The 18,064-nt window shown below is 38.6% G+C and overlaps 3 protein-coding genes across 3 annotated transcripts in view; 1 reads left to right on the top strand and 2 right to left on the bottom strand.

Moving 5' to 3' along the window:
- Positions 1-2,212: 2,212 nt before the first annotated feature.
- On the bottom strand, positions 2,213-6,030 carry LOC124259576 (39S ribosomal protein L32, mitochondrial-like). The gene is given in 4 exon segments (XM_046693732.1): positions 2,213-2,790; positions 3,988-4,063; positions 4,065-4,246; positions 5,906-6,030. Coding segments are annotated over 4 exon segments (573 nt in total). The 5' UTR covers positions 6,000-6,030; the 3' UTR covers positions 2,213-2,569.
- On the top strand, positions 6,025-12,316 carry LOC124259575 (proteasome subunit alpha type-2). The gene is made up of 7 exons (XM_046693731.1): positions 6,025-6,147; positions 7,379-7,455; positions 8,452-8,584; positions 9,178-9,300; positions 9,747-9,834; positions 11,542-11,615; positions 12,035-12,316. Exons 1-7 carry the CDS (start codon positions 6,110-6,112, stop codon positions 12,207-12,209), a joined length of 708 nt encoding a protein of 235 aa, XP_046549687.1. The 5' UTR covers positions 6,025-6,109; the 3' UTR covers positions 12,210-12,316.
- A 4,519-nt stretch (positions 12,317-16,835) lies between these two features.
- Positions 16,836-18,064, bottom strand: part of LOC124259569 (alkyldihydroxyacetonephosphate synthase, peroxisomal-like) — a 29,367-nt gene continuing 28,138 nt past the window's right edge. Inside the window, exon 20 of the mRNA XM_046693721.1 lies at positions 16,836-17,553. Within this exon, the coding sequence (XP_046549677.1) occupies positions 17,423-17,553 (131 nt within the window). The 3' untranslated portion in view covers positions 16,836-17,422. The remainder of the gene's footprint in view (positions 17,554-18,064) is intronic.

Here is an 18,064-nt window from a genome sequence, read left to right as displayed (position 1 = left end):
TAGATACATTCAAACGAAATTTCAGTTCTGAAATTCTCACATTTTGTTTTTGATATTGTTACATTTTCATGACTGTCAAGTGGGAAAAGTTATCAAGTTATCAAAAAATATCAAATAAATACAACTGATGTTATGCATTAATTCCATTTGATTCATAAATTGGTAATGATTTGCATAGCCCTCTCTCATCCCCTATTAAATTAAATTGAAGTGAAATATTTTCACTTAATATTTACATCTGCGATGTGGATTTGTACAGATGTAGAAACAATAGTTAACTGATGCAACATTTAAAAAACATATTAAAATATATGATATCATCCAGATATACATGTACTTGATACTGTGGATTTTGTTTTTGATCAAATATTTCACATGTCTTCTGCTAGATTTCTATCAGCAATGCATCAGCACATGCCTGTAGAAGAAAGGACTTGTCCTGTGTGTACACACGCTGTTAACATGTCTGTGTACTCGGTAGTTCAGGTCAGTCCTTTTTTAATAGCATGTTCTGTTGAGAATCAATCTGTTATTCATCCATTCAACATAAATAATAGGTCTACCTGTTGCAGGTTCAGGAGTATGTCATGCAAGTCTTTTGCTCTGGATGTACAGAACCACAATGTGTCCATATAAATAATCCAGTTACCCTAAAAACACACTTGTTTACTCATAAATCAGGGTAAACTTTGTAATGTTGTTATTCAAAGGTTTATTTTCATGTCTCTGTTGGAATTCAGTTAGAGAATGTGTTATCTAAGAAGTGTATACATAATCATGTTTATAAAATGATATGAGTTCTGTATAGCTATAGATATGAATGATTGCCATGGTTCCGACTTAAGTTTCTGGGAGCTGTCCCAGAACACACAGATCATACAAAAGGACTGACTGACTGACTGAGTATGGTTTTATGCCGTTTTTAGCAATATTCCAGCAATATCACAGCGGGGGACACCAGAAATGGGCTTCACAAATTGTACCCATGTGGGGAATCGAACCCGGGCCTTCGTCGTGACGAGCGAACGCTTTAACCACTAGGCTACCCCACCGCCCCTCATACAAAAGGAACTTACCTAGGTATTCCCTGAAGTAGACTTTTAGTTAAAAATGCTGCTAAAAATGCGAACATATAAAGATATCAAAACCCAGCATATCTTCAGTATCTCATAATGCTTGTCGTAAGAGGTGACTAATGGGATCAGGTGGACAGGTTCGCTGACTTGGTTGACACATTATTATATCCCAATTGCATAGATTGATGCTCATGCTGTTGATCACTGGATTGTCTTGTCCAGACTGGATAATTAACATTATCCCATCATATGGCTGGGACATTCCTGAGTGTGGTGAAAACCTTAACTCACTCACTCAGTATCTGTCATGTACAGCTGTTCATGTTGTGATATATTGCAATGCCATATATGTGCACTATGCCAACCTTCTGGCACTGACTGCCATATATTTGGACTACTGCTCAGTGTGGCGTTAAACAACAAACGAAGAAAACTCATGGTCAAGGATTCAAAATTTTAATTGATTCTTGCATATACATCACTTCCACACATCTATAGCACTAATGTTGTGATTGATGACTTGTTGTGAATGATGACACACACGTTCTGATTTGAAGCAGTGTTCCACAATGCATCCTGGAAGTCACCATTTCACCATCACGGACTGACGTGTCTACACACCCTTTCTCTGCACCGTAAAAATCATATCAACATTTCACTCAGGACTTACTATTATCACCATCCTGGAAGTCACCATTTCACCCAGCGACTATTATCACCGAAGGGGTAGATACAAAGTAGATACATTTACCCCAGTAAGATTAGTTTACTGACATCAACCCTGTCCCAGTTTGGTTACCAGAAATTTACTCTTCCCTCGGTACCATCACTGTTTGCAAATCCATTCCATTTGGTACCAAACCAATTTACCATCCCACGTGTTCCAGTTCATATACAAAATGGCTGAAAGACACCCTGCATGCTTGCAGTTGGAGGAAGTAGTGAGTTATTTGTTGAAATCCTTCAATTGAGAAGTCTGCATTCATCTGCTTTAATCATATCTACTGTCAGCATCCTGATTTTGTCAAGGTCCATTGTAGTTTGTGTTAAACAACCATAAAATTATCAAGTGCAAGGTTGCCATCCTTTTCAGAAAGGAAATTCTCACAATGGTCATATCTATTGCTAAATATTCCCAGAAAATGGATCTGTTTTAATAATATTTCCTGTATGAGTCATAGCTTTGGGTAAGGTCCATTTGTGTTAAAGTATTGTAAAATTATCTAGTGCAAGGTTGCCATCTTCATCTGAAAGGAAATTCTCAGAAGAGTCATACTGAATGCTAAACCAGTTTTAGAAAATGGACTGGACTTGCCCATTGTCAGCACTGCAAGGTAGGGATGATTCTGTATGCTGAGTTTCTGTGAATTGCATATAATCTTGGGTAGACTTTTGTAATACCACATATGACAGTGATCACTTCAGCTTTAGTATTACAGGGGGAGGTGTAGGGCATACTGACAGGGGTTAATGTTGTATCAGCAACCACCATTCTATGTATTCCCCTTTCCACGAGTCAGCAAGTTTCTAGGGAACCACTGTGGCCTTGGCTTGTCCATTTCTATAACATATTTTCCTTTATACTTTTGGCGCTGATCTTTTTCCTCCTGATACATCACTTGAATTTCCTGCCTGGGTATATTGTAGTGGAAATCATCTCCCATGGCCGCCTTCAACTCCTTCGTCTCGTCTTTTACCTTCTTGTAGCAGTTGCCTGAAATGTCACAGTTGGAAGTTTAGCATGAGTGAGTATACATGGGAAATTGTGGATGTCAACTTCTGAGATATGAGGAACATGACGTTTAAGAGTGTAATCTTACTCCTTCATGAGGTGGAGGAGAAGGAACTAGTAAGAATATACTGACTCCAAAACATTGTGTTCTTCATATTACAGAAATTGAGACCCACAAATTTACCCTCTATGTGTATCATTTTCAAATGCCATTCAAAGACTTTGTGTATGGGTATTATTTCAGTTTGTTTACAGATTATTGTTCAACTTTGTCCTTAAGTAGATCAAATAAACTGTGGCTTGTATAATTCATCAATCACAGTTATTTAGTACAGAGTTGTCAGATAGTTAGGTTGTTTAAGAAGAGTAAAAACGAAAGGTAATTCTGTTTCAAATGTAGAATGTTTACTTTCTGTACAGTTACTTACAGTTTTCTTACATTTATCAGAGACAAAAAAAAATTTTTTTGTAGTTGTAATTAGTTCTGTTTGACCAACAACTCTATCTTTGAAGCATCTGAAAGCTTGTAAAAATCAAAAGTCAAATAAAAGTGCTTAACATTTTGTAATCTTAATTGAGTGTTCTATATTTTACCGGTCTCACTCATATATTTTTCTCTCAAATCCAAAAATGAAAAATAACATCAACTGATTAAAGTTATCTCTTACCACAGATTGATTTAAACATATTTTATTCACAAATGTGAAAGGGATTGGGGACAAGTTATTCAACTTAACAAACCCGCTCCCTAATATTTACATACATACAATTTCAATTACCGGGTATATACATCTTAGGAAACAATACAGAGAAGAGATAGGAAAGTAAAAGAGAGAAGGGACAAGACTTATGTGATCACTCAAAACATTTGATTGATGAATAAAAGTTTGCAAACATTTGAAAATGCATTCATTCTATTGAATAGTCAGGTCAGGACTTCCAAGTAACATCAGTGACAATGTGATTGGAGAATCATGTTTTACAATATTTTTTAATATTTAACATTAATATCTCTCTTTGAATGTTGTACAGTCTTCATTCTAATAGGAAGTGATGTACATTTTCACAAGCATTACCACAGTAACAAGAAGCAGAATGTTTCATGTTGAAACGATACAGATGATAATTTAACTGACTAATCATATATCTCAACTTTGTGTGAATAATATTAAATTTTACCACAGATAGTGTGTCTTTCATGCCAATGACCACATTCTAGACATGCAATGATATTTTTCTTAGGTATTGCAGCTTCGGAAGTGTTTGGTCATGGCATGTTTCCTAGTCAGTCTCTTCTCCAGTGATTGTCTGTTCCTAGGTACAGTAGCCCAAAGCATACTGTCTACAATAGATCCTAGCACAGACTTCGGGCTTTGGTTGGACTGATGAGCCTCTGGTAGAGAGGGGGAGGCATCATAGGCTAGGGCACCATACATACCTGTAATGAGATCACAATATCTTTTATCATTAATACTATTAATGGTCAGTTGTTATGTTGTTAACACGAAAACTTGTCAGGTGGCCAAGAGCTGCATCACAACTGACCATGTTTTTTAAGTTACCATGCACAAAATCAGGTCACAAAATCTAACTGTTACGCATATAATTCAGAAAATAACTTATTGTAATTTCTGAACAATATTACATGTGTCAATGTCTGATTGTGTATGCAAAGATTTGACCTTCATTTTTGTGGTGCAAAAGCCCATTCACCTGGAAAAATCCTATACAGCCCCCAGTAGAGACTATAACTCCTACCAGACAAACAAAATACTGTTTAGTTTGTGAACAAATATTTGACACAAGTTCAACTTTGGGAAGTTGACCTTCAAATATGATGAAAAAGATCAGATTTGTGTTTGGGGGGCAAACTCTTAAAGTGATGTTGAATCGAACAGATATTACAATTCATCAGCGATGGCTTGTTTTGGATAAAGTTATCTGTAATAAGCTAGTGAGATGTTTTACAGATGTTCATGTGATGAGAAAGACAAGTGATTATTAAGTGTCTGAAAACCCATATAATACTAGCAAATTCCAAACTGCCATTGATCCGATGACTGAATTAATGTAAGAACTTTTTCGTTTTGTTTGTTGTTTATTGGTGTAGCACTGTAGCTATCAGATACCTGTCAACTGTCAACTACCCAGCCAGAGCTACAGACAACTTTTTGGGGCATTGAGTTATGTACTCGCTTGTCTTCATCTCATTTGGGTATCCTAATTTTCCTTTGAGTAACCAAATAAATTGTACTCACCTCATTCAAAGACATTTGGGTATTTTGCCATTTTCCATTAATATTAAAAATGTAATAAAGTTTATATGTTAGTTTTTGTTATTTATATTTTATCTGCATTATGAGAAACTGCCAGTTGTCAAGTCCATTTCCTGAAATAGAACCTCTCAGTATTCCTCAGTTATTTTATCTATCCCCTGGTATGCAAGCTAAGATTTGACATTTTTGTGTGTACGCATATAAGATCCCATTTATTGAGTATTTACAAAAGTCCAAGCGTACTTGTACGCAATAGACTTAATAGGAATTGAGTTTTCACATAAATATTTGCGTAATTTACGCAGATACGCAGCTTATCTACCTCTGCCAGCGTTCAATATTGTGAGCCACCCTGTGGGAATAGAGATGACTTGCAATGCATCACAAACCTCTTGAGACTTATTCTTATTTTATTATACGGATTGACACATATACAGTCAATTTGGGAAACTGTAGTTTACTGTGGGTTTACTGTGGGTTGGTCTCACCTAACTCTATCCTAAAAAAGCTTAGAATAGATCCTTTTAATTACGATCAATCACCCCATCACAACCAACAGGACTAGCTACTCATTTAGTCGCTCCGGATACAGGATGGGTATACATCGCTTCGTAATTTGCAAGAGTGAAAGGACTGACAAGCAAGGGCAAGTGACCATTCTGAGGTCAGCCTCATGTAGCAGGGCGTGGACACGTGAAAACCCACGAATTTGGGAGACACGAGTGATTAGAAACACAGAAGAGGTGACAATTTACTTCAATACAGCATCAGAAGGTTTTGCAAACATGACACCTTGGAGCAGTTAGGCGATCTATTCTCACCAGGCGGTTGATTGCGAAATAGCCATTGCAGTATCATTTCTTTTGAATGCTGCAGTCTTGCTAAAACTCGAGTCATGCTCGTGGTCGTCGCCATTTTGAATGCCGACAATTGCTTCAGTAAACTAAACGCTGATTGGATAGGAACGGATTTTCGCCCAATCCAGACTGCTCTTATTTTATACAGTCGCAGACAACCCAAGCATCATGACGGAGAGATATAGCTTTTCGTTGACCACTTTCAGGTAGATATTTGCCTGGTTTTATTGATAGATAATAATTACATATTGTTATTGTCCCCTGGAACAATTGTCAAACATTTAAGAAAGCCATACAAGGGAAGACAAACCTTCCCCTGTTTGTAAGGAGCAACATTTCAGTTCACACATAAAGACTTGGCAACCCACTTGGTTTAACTTCACACATAACTTAGAAAGATGACCACGATCATACCAATGTTATTTTAGTGCTACTGGTATTCATATGTTTGATGTTATGTGATGTAGGGTGTTTCCTGAATATAGTGACTTGCGGGAAACAGGATGCCAGCATGGTATTCGCCAAAGTTTAATTCTTAGGCATCCATTATTTTTGCCAACTCATTCAACACACTTTGGCACTTTCAGTTAAAGTGTAGCTCATGCAGATAGATGTGGTATTGCAAAAATTAGCCATAATGATAACTTGTTCTTATGATGTACAAATGTGGATAAATAATACAACAGGGATAGACATAGCCACTAGGCCCCTAGTCAGAGACTTTGAACATCTTGAGGGACAGTAGTGATTTTAATTATGTTTTAGTGAAAAGATAAGAATAAGAACTTTTCACTCATTCTCTAACCTTCCTGATGAGTTATGACATTCTTTTGAGGATGTCTTCAAACATTATGAAAGCATTCATTAAGGTGATGATGTGTATTTCACACTAACATATTCATGCTGCAAGCACTAACTAACCTGTCAGGATCTATTTTTATTCCATTATGTACTTTTATCCTACGAAAGATAAACTTTCAATATTTATAAAACAGTTCCAATTTAAAATACTGCTCAGTGAACACAAAATCACGGCAGTCAATGTAAATGTAGCACAAAGGCTTTATAAGTTAAAATAAGGAATTGGGAAAATTTGTTTTGCAAATAACTAATTAATATAACTTTTATCCTTCCAATTTGGCATGGACACTTTGAATAATCAGGCCACCTGGAGCTTGATCATCTATGGACATATATAATATGATTTTCTCAGACATTTCTAAACAATATCATGCTTCTTAGCATGTACTTCATGTCATCTTTCTTCCCAATGTTATTCTATGGCAAAATGGGCCTGGCTACCTCATCATTAGTCAAAAAATAACAATGAGGTGCTTAAAATTCTGTAATGAATTGGTCATGGAATGATTATACAGATATAGACTGTAAATACAAAGAGATTGCTGCTATGATGGAAAATGATCATGTTCATTGCAGCCCCTCTGGAAAGCTTGTACAGATTGAGTATGCCTTGGCTGCAGTAGGAGCAGGTGCCCCCTCTGTTGGCATCAAAGGTGAGTTGAAATGTGCATTTCACAAGTGTGTCATATGCGTGTCAGAATGTCAAATCTCATTTCACCTCAGATCACGTAAGGACTTCTTACTATTTTCTGTTAGTCTGGTAGACATATCAGTGCTTTGTATCACATTCTGTTTCACTGTGGAAGAAACCGGACTGAAACAAATAACAGGCAGTGACACCTGAGTGAATGTAGACAGGTGTAATTATACATTAACATGCCAAAACAGCACTTAATATTATTGACCACAGACCGTATCATCACAAGGTAACCTCTCGAAAGGGAACCAACTGTACATTCGTAAACATTGATTATGTCTCTGGTGACCTCTTTATAATGACATATGATCTTTTGTGATAATGATAAAAGAACCTCCAACCAGTTTTTCCCAATAGCTGTCAAATGTACTTTGAAAAAAGATCTTATTCAGTTATTCAGTTTTTGTGATGTGATATACGCCTACGAGGAATGTTGGCATTATTTTCGGGATTGTTCTAAAAACTTAATAACATAAGTGACATAAATTCTTCAGATGAAGGTTACCAAAAATGATTCACAAAACAAGCTTTACTTTTCAGTTTGAGAGATTTTGTGGAATTCATATTACCAGTATTCCATGTTTATATTGACCGCCTCCGTGGTGTAGTGGTTAGAGCGTCCGCCCAGAGAGCGGAAGGTCGTGGGTTCGATCCCCGGCCGCGTCATACCAAAATATGGTACTTGTTGGTCCCTGCCTGGCGCTCGGCATTAATGGGTACAATAAGGACTGGTCGGCTCGGAGTCAGTATAATGTGTCTGAGTGGGGTATTCATGCTTCACTGCGGCATGATATCTCAGTGGGCTAGCACTATAAAACCAGCTTCAGTCTGGGCTAGTACAAGCAGCCGCACATACACAATACACACGCATGCATGTCGTCATATGAGCGAACTATTCTCAAGCACGACATTAAACCCAATTTCACCTCACCTCACCATGTTTATATTGTAGCAACAAATGGGGTTGTCCTGGCAACAGAGAAGAAACAAAAATCTGTGCTTTATGATGAACACAGCATCAACAAGGTTGAATCCATCACCAAGAATATTGGCATGGTTTACAGTGGAATGGGACCAGACTACAGGTATTGTGATGATCAGTGTAGAAGGGGAGGGCCTTGTCTTTGGAATTACTTTCAAAGAGCATTTTTATTATGATTGATAAAAGCTGATGGACCAGGTTTTGGTGGCCCAAATACTTGTAACATTGCAAGTTTGCTGTGGCATACCAGAACTGGTGCTCATGAGTTTGAATCCAAGTTCCGTCAGATTATGTTTCTAGTTTGTCAACACCATAACCAAGCTTGTGGGTTTCACCAGTGTGGTAAAAGTCTGAGACTTACGTCACTTAAGTTTTCCTTCCACTTCAGTATGACGCATCTCCTTTTCACTCAGATAATGTTCAAGTTGGTGTAAAACCCAACTCACTCACACAATGATAAGGTGTTAGATTGTTCCTGAGTAATAATATGAATATAGTATGAATAATAATATAAATACATCTGGTACAGCAGTATACGTTATTTTTCATGAGCAGTGAATCAGTGGCTATCAGATAAGTTACACTCTGATTTGAAAAATATGATAATTACTTTTGAGCAAGTTTTGAGTGGTTTCTTATTTTAAAATAATAAATTAATATATAATGTATTTATAATAAAATATTCGAACCTTCCAGAGTACTTGTACGAAGAGCGCGGAAGTTGGCCCAGCAGTACTACCTGACCTACCAGGAGCAGATCCCCACTGCCCAGCTAGTGCAGAGAGTAGCCACTGTCATGCAGGAGTTCACACAGTCAGGGTAATGATCTCACACTAGTAGTGCTGTACAAACTTCATGACAGTGACATATCCTCTATTGCACCGATCTTAGTGTAATTTTCTGGCTCAATTGTTTTCCATAATAACAAAATTACGTACAGAATTACGCTGCTTGCAATATTTAATGATCCAAATATCTATGTGTATATATCCCAAATGATATTGCTGAGAAGGCAAAACAGTCAAATATGGTTCTGACTAACAAGATGTACTAAGTCACTTATAACAAAAGAAAGTGCAAGCCCAATCCACCTTAACTGCTTCAAGCATAATTCTTCAAAACTATGAAGAAATTATGAGTTGTCCAAGAAGTTCAATCATTTACTGTAATCATTTGATGTCATCCACATGTTTGATGCAACAGTGTTTGATTTAGGATTTGTTTGACAGAAGGTAGTATTTTCAATCATCCTCCTTTGTCCTCAGTGGTGTGCGTCCATTTGGAGTTTCTCTGCTTATTGCTGGCTGGGATGAAAACGAGGAGAAACCTTACCTCTACCAGTGTGACCCCTCCGTAAGTATGACCTTAGCTCTGCCAGTGCAACCCCTCTGTAATTATGACCTTACCTCGACCAGCGTGTCCCCAATGTAAGTATGGTCTTACCTGTACCAGGATGACTGTAGCTCTACCAGTATGACCCTCTGTAAAGTAAGTATGACCTTACCTCAACCAGTATGACCCCTCTGTAAGTATGACCTTACCTCCACCAGTATGACCCCTCTGTAAGTATGACCTTACCTCCACCAGTATGACCCCTCTGTAAGTATGACCTTACCTCCACCAGTATGACCCCTCTGTAAGTATGACCTTACCTCCACCAGTATGACCCTCTGTAAGTATGACCTTACCTCCACCAGTATGACCCTCTGTAAGTATGACCTTACCTCCACCAGTGACCCTCTCTGACCCTTCTGTAAGTATGACTGTTACCTCTTCCAGCAGTATGACCCTCTGTAAGTATGACCTTACCTCCAGTACCAGTATGACCTTACTCTGTAGCTCAACCAGTATGACCCCTCTGTAAGTATGACCTTACCTCAACCAGTATGACCCCTCTGTAAGTATGACCTTACCTCAACCAGTATGACCCCTCTGTAAGTATGACCTTACCTCAACCAGTATGACCCTCTGTAAGTACTGACCTTGTACCTCACCAGTATGACCCTCTGTAAGTATGACCTTACCTCCACCAGTATGACCCCTCTGTAATTATGACCTTACCTCCACCAGTATGACCCCTCTGTAAGTATGACCTTACCTCAACCAGTATGACCCCTCTGTAAGTATGACCTTACCTCAACCAGTATGACCCTCTGTAAGTATGACCTTACCTCCACCAGTATGACCCCTCTGTAAGTATGACCTTACCTCCACCAGTATGACCCCTCTGTAAGTATGACCTTACCTCAGCCAGTATGACCCCTCTGTAAGTATGACCTTACCTCCCACCAGTATGACCCTCTGTGTATGACCCCAACCAGTATGACCCTTATGTACCAGGATGACCTTACCTCAACCAGTATGACCCCTCTGTAAGTATGACCTTACCTCAGTATGACCCCTCTGTAATGACCCTCTGTAAGTATGACCTTACCTCAACCAGTATGACCTTACTCTGTACCCAGGATGACCTTACCTCCACCAGTATGACCCCTCTGTAAGTATGACCTTACCTCAACCAGTATGACCCCTCTGTAAGTATGACCTTACCTCAACCAGTATGACCCCTCTGTAAGTATGACCTTACCTCCACCAGTATGACCCCTCTGTAAGTATGACCTTACCTCAGCCAGTATGACCCCTCTGTAGTATGGTATGACCTGGCTGTCCACCAGTATGACCCCTCTGTAGGTATGACCTTACCTCAGCCAGTATGACCCCTCTGTAAGTATGACCTTACCTCAACCAGTATGACCCCTCTGTAAGTATGACCTTACCTCAACCAGTATGACCCTTCTGTAAGTATGACCTTACCTCAACCAGTATGACCCCTGTGTAAGTATGACCTTACCTCCACCAGTATGACCCCTCTGTAAGCATGACCTTACCTCTACAAACATTTTTCAGAAAGTATTCAGACTGCTGACCTGTCGTGGTAGTAGTAATACAAAAATCAGGCGGATAGTCATGGAAATGTCTTGTAAAACTTACCCTTACCCAGGTTTATGGTTCCTGCGCGAAGGCTGAACTATGTTAAAAGTCTTTATGTTATTGTTCCAGGGAGCTTACTTTGCATGGAAGGCCACAGCTATGGGCAAGAATCAGATCAATGGAAAAACATTCCTTGAGAAGAGGTAAGTTGTTTCATGTCTTATTATGTTTACCACAAAAAACTGGTATTCCAACATACCAATTAACTATATCAGTCAAATTGACAGATTGCTATTTCAATATCAACCTTAAAACATTACTTTATGTTGTATGCAAGTAGGTATGTGCTAGTGGGCTTAAGTGTTTGACACAGACTGCCTTAACGCCAATTGAAATGAAAACAAAACAAACTACCTAAATTTACTTTCAGTTCAACCTCCCAAAACATTTGGAAAATTCTGCAAACCATACAATATTGAAACTGTGTCCCAGGTAGATGTTTATGCTTGGTTATATATTTCAAGATTTCCTTCTTATGTGAAAATCAGTTCGTAGTGACGATGAGGGTTTGTTTTGTCACACAATCAAGAACTGATTGTATTTGTTCATGTTTCGTCTTTAGATACAGTGAAAGCCTGGAGTTGGAGGATGCTGTCCACACCTCCATCCTGACACTGAAGGAGAGCTTTGAAGGACAGATGACGGAGGACAATATAGAGATAGGGATCTGTAACAAGGATGGGTTCCATCGTCTGTCACCATCGGAGATCAAGGACTACCTAGCCTCTGTCTCCTAACTTGCAATGTATATTATGCCATGTTCTCATTTGTAATGTGATAGACACGAAACACTGTTGCTATCATTGTCACTCAGCATCTGTGTAATAAATTTATGGAAAATCCATTGAGGTGTTTTGGTATCTATTGAGGTATCTCGAGGTATTTTTGCATTTCAAATTTCATGAAGCAGATTTGCACTTACACTGTCCGATTAGAATTTCATATTTAGTGTGAAACAGGGAACTTGTGGTGTAATAGTCTTTGAACAGCTTTTAGAAGTGAAAGACTTAAAGGCGACATATATGTGGATGTCAGTTGGTTTATTTTCTTTTTGTTCCTCAAAATATAGAAGTTGACGTCCATAAATTCTCACCTTTTTGTGACATAAGTATGAAGAAAATAGAAGAAGACATCACTTATTCTCAATTATTTCAGAGAAATTGCAGGAAGACGTAAAATGATATTTGAACGGATCAGCTATAGTGCTAAGATCACTTTGTACAAACCAATCTTAGCTCTACACCTGTCATAAGTCTATGCTAAGGTATGGGAGTTGCTGTCACCTTAGTGCTAAGATCACTTTGTACAAACCAATCATAGCTCTACACCTGTCATAAGTCTATGCTAAGGTATGGGAGTTGCGGTCACCTTAGTGCTAAGATCACTTTGTACAAACCAATCATAGCTCTACAGATCATCTATGCTAAAGTGCTAAGATCACTTTGTACAAACCAATCATAGCTCTACACCTGTCATAAGTCTATGCTAAGGTATGGGAGTTGCGGTCACCTTAGTGCTAAGATTGCTTTGTACAACAGCACCCAGATCATAAACCTTAGTGTATCAGCAGAATAGGAGATGGGCAATATTTTGGGGTGTATACTCATAACCTGCCCTCAATGGACACATGTTTGCAGGTTTATAGTCCTGAGCTTCCAATACCATTGTAGCTCTTTGTGGGATATGAGTTTAGAACTTTTTCACAGCAATCCATACTGGTTGTAAGAGGCAACTTGTAGATCAGGTGGCCTGGCTTGGTGAGTTGATCAGTTGCTGGTCATTGTAACCTGAAGGTGTGGATTGTGTTGCTCATAACATCGATCACTGGACTCTCTGGTCCAGGCTCAATGATTTACAGCTTGCCATCAAGCGAGGCATTAAATTACCTTCAAACAAAAACATAGCAAGTCTTCAGGCTGAAACATTACAGGACAGATACCTGGTCCTTTCTTCAGATTAAATAACATCTGGACTCTTTTAACAATTACAACACTATTTACTGTGAATAATTGTGGAGGATCTGAATATTGGATTTTAGATGTTAAAAAAACATTAAAACAATACCTGGTCTCACTATGTTCAATAGGTCATAATGTTACAAAACATTTATAGAGGTGAGGTGAAATTGGGTTTTATGTCGTGCTTGAGAATATTTCGCTCATATGACGACGTGCATGCGTGTGTATGTATGTGCGGCTGCTTGTACTAGCCCAGACTGAAGCTGGTTTTATAGTGCTAGCCCACTGAGATACCATGCCGCAGTGAAGCATGAATACCCCACTCAGACACATTATACTGATTCCGAGCCGACCAGTCCTTGTTGTACCCATTAATGCCGAGCGCCAGGCAGGGACCAGCAAGTACCATATTTTAATGTCTTTTGGTATGACGCGGTCGGGGATCGAACCCGCGACCTTCCGCTCTCCACATGTATAGAAGACATAAATGACATTTTTCAATGTCATTTTCATTTCGATAACTAATCCACTGGGGATTTCAGACTCAAGCCAAAGTGTCTGCTACACAATTGTATTACAGTTAACTAAATGTATATAATGAACATGCTTATAACAATTTGACAGATAAAACAGACATTTATTTCTGGACATATTTTTCCATTTATCTGGCAAAGAAATAAACAGACCATTATCTTTCGGAAAACATTTATTTCTGCATGATTTATACACAAGTTAGTTAAAAGAATTACAATAAACAGTTGTTCATTATGCACACAGTCTAATTTCTGTACAAATCAATGAACCTTTAACAGCCATTAAATCTGTCATTTGATGAAGATGTAACAATGTGGACATTCTTCATGCAGCAAACATCTTGATAAGTTTTCTACTGCTGAAGCATGGCAATTTATTACCCCAAACTGGCTTCCACAGAGGATATCACATGGTTGCAACCAAGCTCAAGAAATAACATCACAATGCTTTTTAGGCCATTGTGATGTCATTGGTTACCATGGTATGACAATCAAATGACGTCTCTCATTTCTTTGCCACTGAGGCTGGTTAGCTGCACACAAAGACACTGGTTCTTTCTGAAAAGTTAGAATAGTGATTTTGGACGATAAATAGAACATTACCCTTGTGTCTTCTGATATCAAATATATGAAAAATCATCAATAAATATGTAAACTTTTCTGGACTTTCAGATTTTTAATTAGCTTGTGTTGACACATTTGATATCAAAAGGGACGAGGGTGAGTCTCAGTGTAACGACCAAAAGCAGCACAAACCATCAAAAGGCAGAGACTGAAAAACATGAAAAGGAAGTGGAGATAAATCTATCAAAATAGTGAAATAATGCACATACGAAAGTACAAATCATAAAAAAATGGAATACACGTGGATGAAGTGAAATTAAAGCCTTCTCAATACAAGGAAATGGATATGAACTGAACTGAGTGAGAGATGTGCAACAATGAAAGAGGAGAGGAAACTGACTGAGGGATCTGAATACAAAATAGTAACTCGGCACCAAGCCTTCTGAATGAGTTCTAAAATTATATGCTAATTCTGTATAGATTTGTTACCTGCATTCCTCAAATGCAAGTAAGTTTTGAACTTTCATGACAGATTCCTTCATGAACGCATTCCCATTTCCACTAATCCTAAGAATAAACTAGTTCAAAGTTCCTATCGTCCGGCAATGGCTGTTCCTGGCTAACATGGTCTTGGTTTTGCATGATTAGTGTGCTACCTGTGATTTGTGGAAATCTAAGGGCTCCGTCTCAGTGTAGCATGTCACATGATCACCTAAAGAACAATGATCATCTATACTGTTCTCCAGACAGTTAATACAACTGTCTCTCAAACTAACCTGAGATTTACACAGACATCTCAACTTTAGATTCACTGACGTTAAAAGTAAAGTGGAAAGACTTCTTTTTATGAATTATTCAGTTCTGTTTAATGTCATATTTGTGGAACTCCAATCGCAGAGCTCCAAGACAGATGTAAGAATGGCAACAAAACTGTATCAGGACAGAAGGGTGGTTCTGGCCTTTTGCCTCAAAATTATACATCAACATCCCTCACCCCACTCAAAATACTGTCACTTGTGCTTTAGAAACAAGCATGCCTAGCTGATAAGCCATTGCACATGAATCACGGTCTCATACCTGTCTAAGGCTAAAAACAAGAGGGTCGTTCCAGAAAATGATCATAGCACCAACTAGTTCTTAACTCCCATACAATAGCATAGTCTTATGACTGCCGTAGTGCCATGATCGCATTTTGGAATGCATTTTAACTCATGACCTGTCTAATCATCTTGTCACATACAGACAATGGGGGAGAGAGCGCCAGTTTTGAATATTTCATCTGTGTCATGGCATGCCAGATAAATGTTCAAAGTCCAAAGTGATGCATGTTTGAGACTTAGAACCCAGATGAAACATTCAACACAGTGATAAGAAATAAACATTGTATGTGGTGAATCAGGATTAATAAATTATAACCAGCTGATCCTGCCATCAAAGGGACACAACTGTGATAAGCATCCTAGACAAAAGAACACTTCCCAAGTCTTTGAGGATCAGATAATGTAATGTGTGCAATTACTGTACAAGCCTCCCACAGGCCCTACTATGACCGGAGTAGTGTTATCACTGTAAAATATCAGTCAATGAATTGTGAGCATATACAAATGTAAAGCTTGGTATGTGACACGTAGATTTCAACACATATCATGTACAACACTCAAATGAAACATGAAATTCAGTCAGTATATATGAATCCACTGTCATTTTCAAAACCTGATCATAATAATACCTTGGTAAAATTACTATATATTCAAATGAGATGATGTTAAATATTTGAAATATGTTCCTGATTAAAATCATTCAGTGAAAACTTTGATACTGATCCTAGAATCATGCGTACCTCTCTAGAACCAATGCCGTCATATCTTGGGAAAGAATATAGCATTGATATTTTCTCTCCCCATGACAAACAATTTATGCTCCAGAGTGAAAGTATTAGTATTAGGACACTGCTAGGAACACAGTATTGGAACACTGCATAGAACTCAGTATTGAAATAATGCATGAAGCAGGATACTGGAATACTGCACACAGCCCAGTATTAGAACACTGCTAGGAACACAGTATTGGAATACTGCACAGAACTCAGTATTGAAATAATCCATGAAGCAGAATACTGCACACAGCACAGTATTGCAAGGAACACAGTATTGGAATACTGCACATAACATAGTATTGGAATACTGAACAGAGTGAGTGAGTGAGTTTTGGTTTTACGCTGCTTTTAGCAATATTCCAGCAATATCACAGTGGGGGACAACAGAAATGGGCTTCACACATTGTACCCATGTGGGGAATCAAACCCGGGCCTTCGGCGTGACGAGCGAACGCTATAACCAGAAATGGGCTTCACTCATTGTACCCATGTGGGGAATCGAACCCGAGCCTTCGGCGTGACGAGCGAACGCTTTAACCACTAGGCTACCCCACCAGCCGAATACTGAACAGAAAACAGTGTTGGAATAAAGAACAGAACACGGTATTAGAATACAGCAAAGACATTAGTATTGGAATACTGCACAGAACACAGAATGAAATACTGCAGCCTGTGTTATCTTGCATTGTAATGCAAGCTAACAAGGAAGATCTAATATCTGTCTGTCATCACCTGTGTTATTACAGCCCTGCTGTATCCACCATCACAAGTTTCACTGGGGAAATCACAGGATGCATTGCCCTTATGTTATTTAATCAAAGGGAAATATGAACCATGAATTATTTGTTTTAATAAAGGAATATATATATATGATGCCAGGAAGTGCAGAGCAGCCTGCCTCCTGTACTAGTCCCCTGGGCTAGTCCTCTGGCTAGTCTTATGGCTAGTCCTCTGGCTAGTCCACTGGCTGGTTCCCTGCACTTGTTCCCCTGGCTAGTTCACTGCACTAGTCTCCTGTGCTAGTCTTTCATCATCAGATTCTTGTTGTTGAATATGTTGTCTGGGTCTATGTACTCCTTGACTGCTCTCAGAGTCCCAACACCGACCTCACTCACGGTCTCCTTCAGCCAGCGTTTCCGCAGTTTACCAACTGTAAACAGACACACATTGAAACTTCAATCATGTCATTGATCAGATTATTGCACTTACCAGTATATTGCAATGTGCAAGCACGTGTGCTTGTTCATGTCCATGTGTATTGCGGCTTGAACTAGTCAGGCCTTTCCCTGGTTTTATTGGACTAGCCTACTGAGATACCCCAGCCCAATTTAAAATGGATACCCCACTCAGACACAGTACAATACTGAGCACCAAAAAGGACAATACCAAATGCTGTCTTTTTATGTCTCTTTGTATGACACAGCTAGATATTGAACCACCAAACTTTTAATTTTGTTTGTTTGTTGTTTATGACAGTGGTCTGTAAACATTTGAGTCTGGACCAGACAATCAAGTGAATAACATCATGAGTATCAATCTACTTAATTGGGAATGATGACATGCATCAAACAAGTCAGCGTCCATGACCACTCTAACCTAATCTTCACATGTCCAATATTCACTACACCATAGAGGCAGTCTATAACGAAAGACCATTAAGC

This window comes from Haliotis rubra, unplaced genomic scaffold (assembly GCF_003918875.1).
Source record: "Haliotis rubra isolate DU_JTF1 unplaced genomic scaffold, ASM391887v1 Scf73, whole genome shotgun sequence".
Taxonomy (NCBI): Eukaryota; Metazoa; Mollusca; class Gastropoda; order Lepetellida; family Haliotidae; genus Haliotis; species Haliotis rubra.
This window is presented reverse-complemented; position numbering and strand designations above follow the sequence as displayed.

Excerpts from the sequence above, each read along its gene's own strand:
- LOC124259575 (XM_046693731.1), top strand. The coding sequence starts at position 6,110 with ATGACGGAGAGATATAGCTTTTCGTTGACCACTTTCAG. Across the intron at positions 7,456-8,451 it reads CCCCTCTGTTGGCATCAAAG|CAACAAATGGGGTTGTCCTG; the intron begins GTGAGTTGAAAT and ends TTTATATTGTAG. Across the intron at positions 8,585-9,177 it reads GGAATGGGACCAGACTACAG|AGTACTTGTACGAAGAGCGC; the intron begins GTATTGTGATGA and ends CGAACCTTCCAG.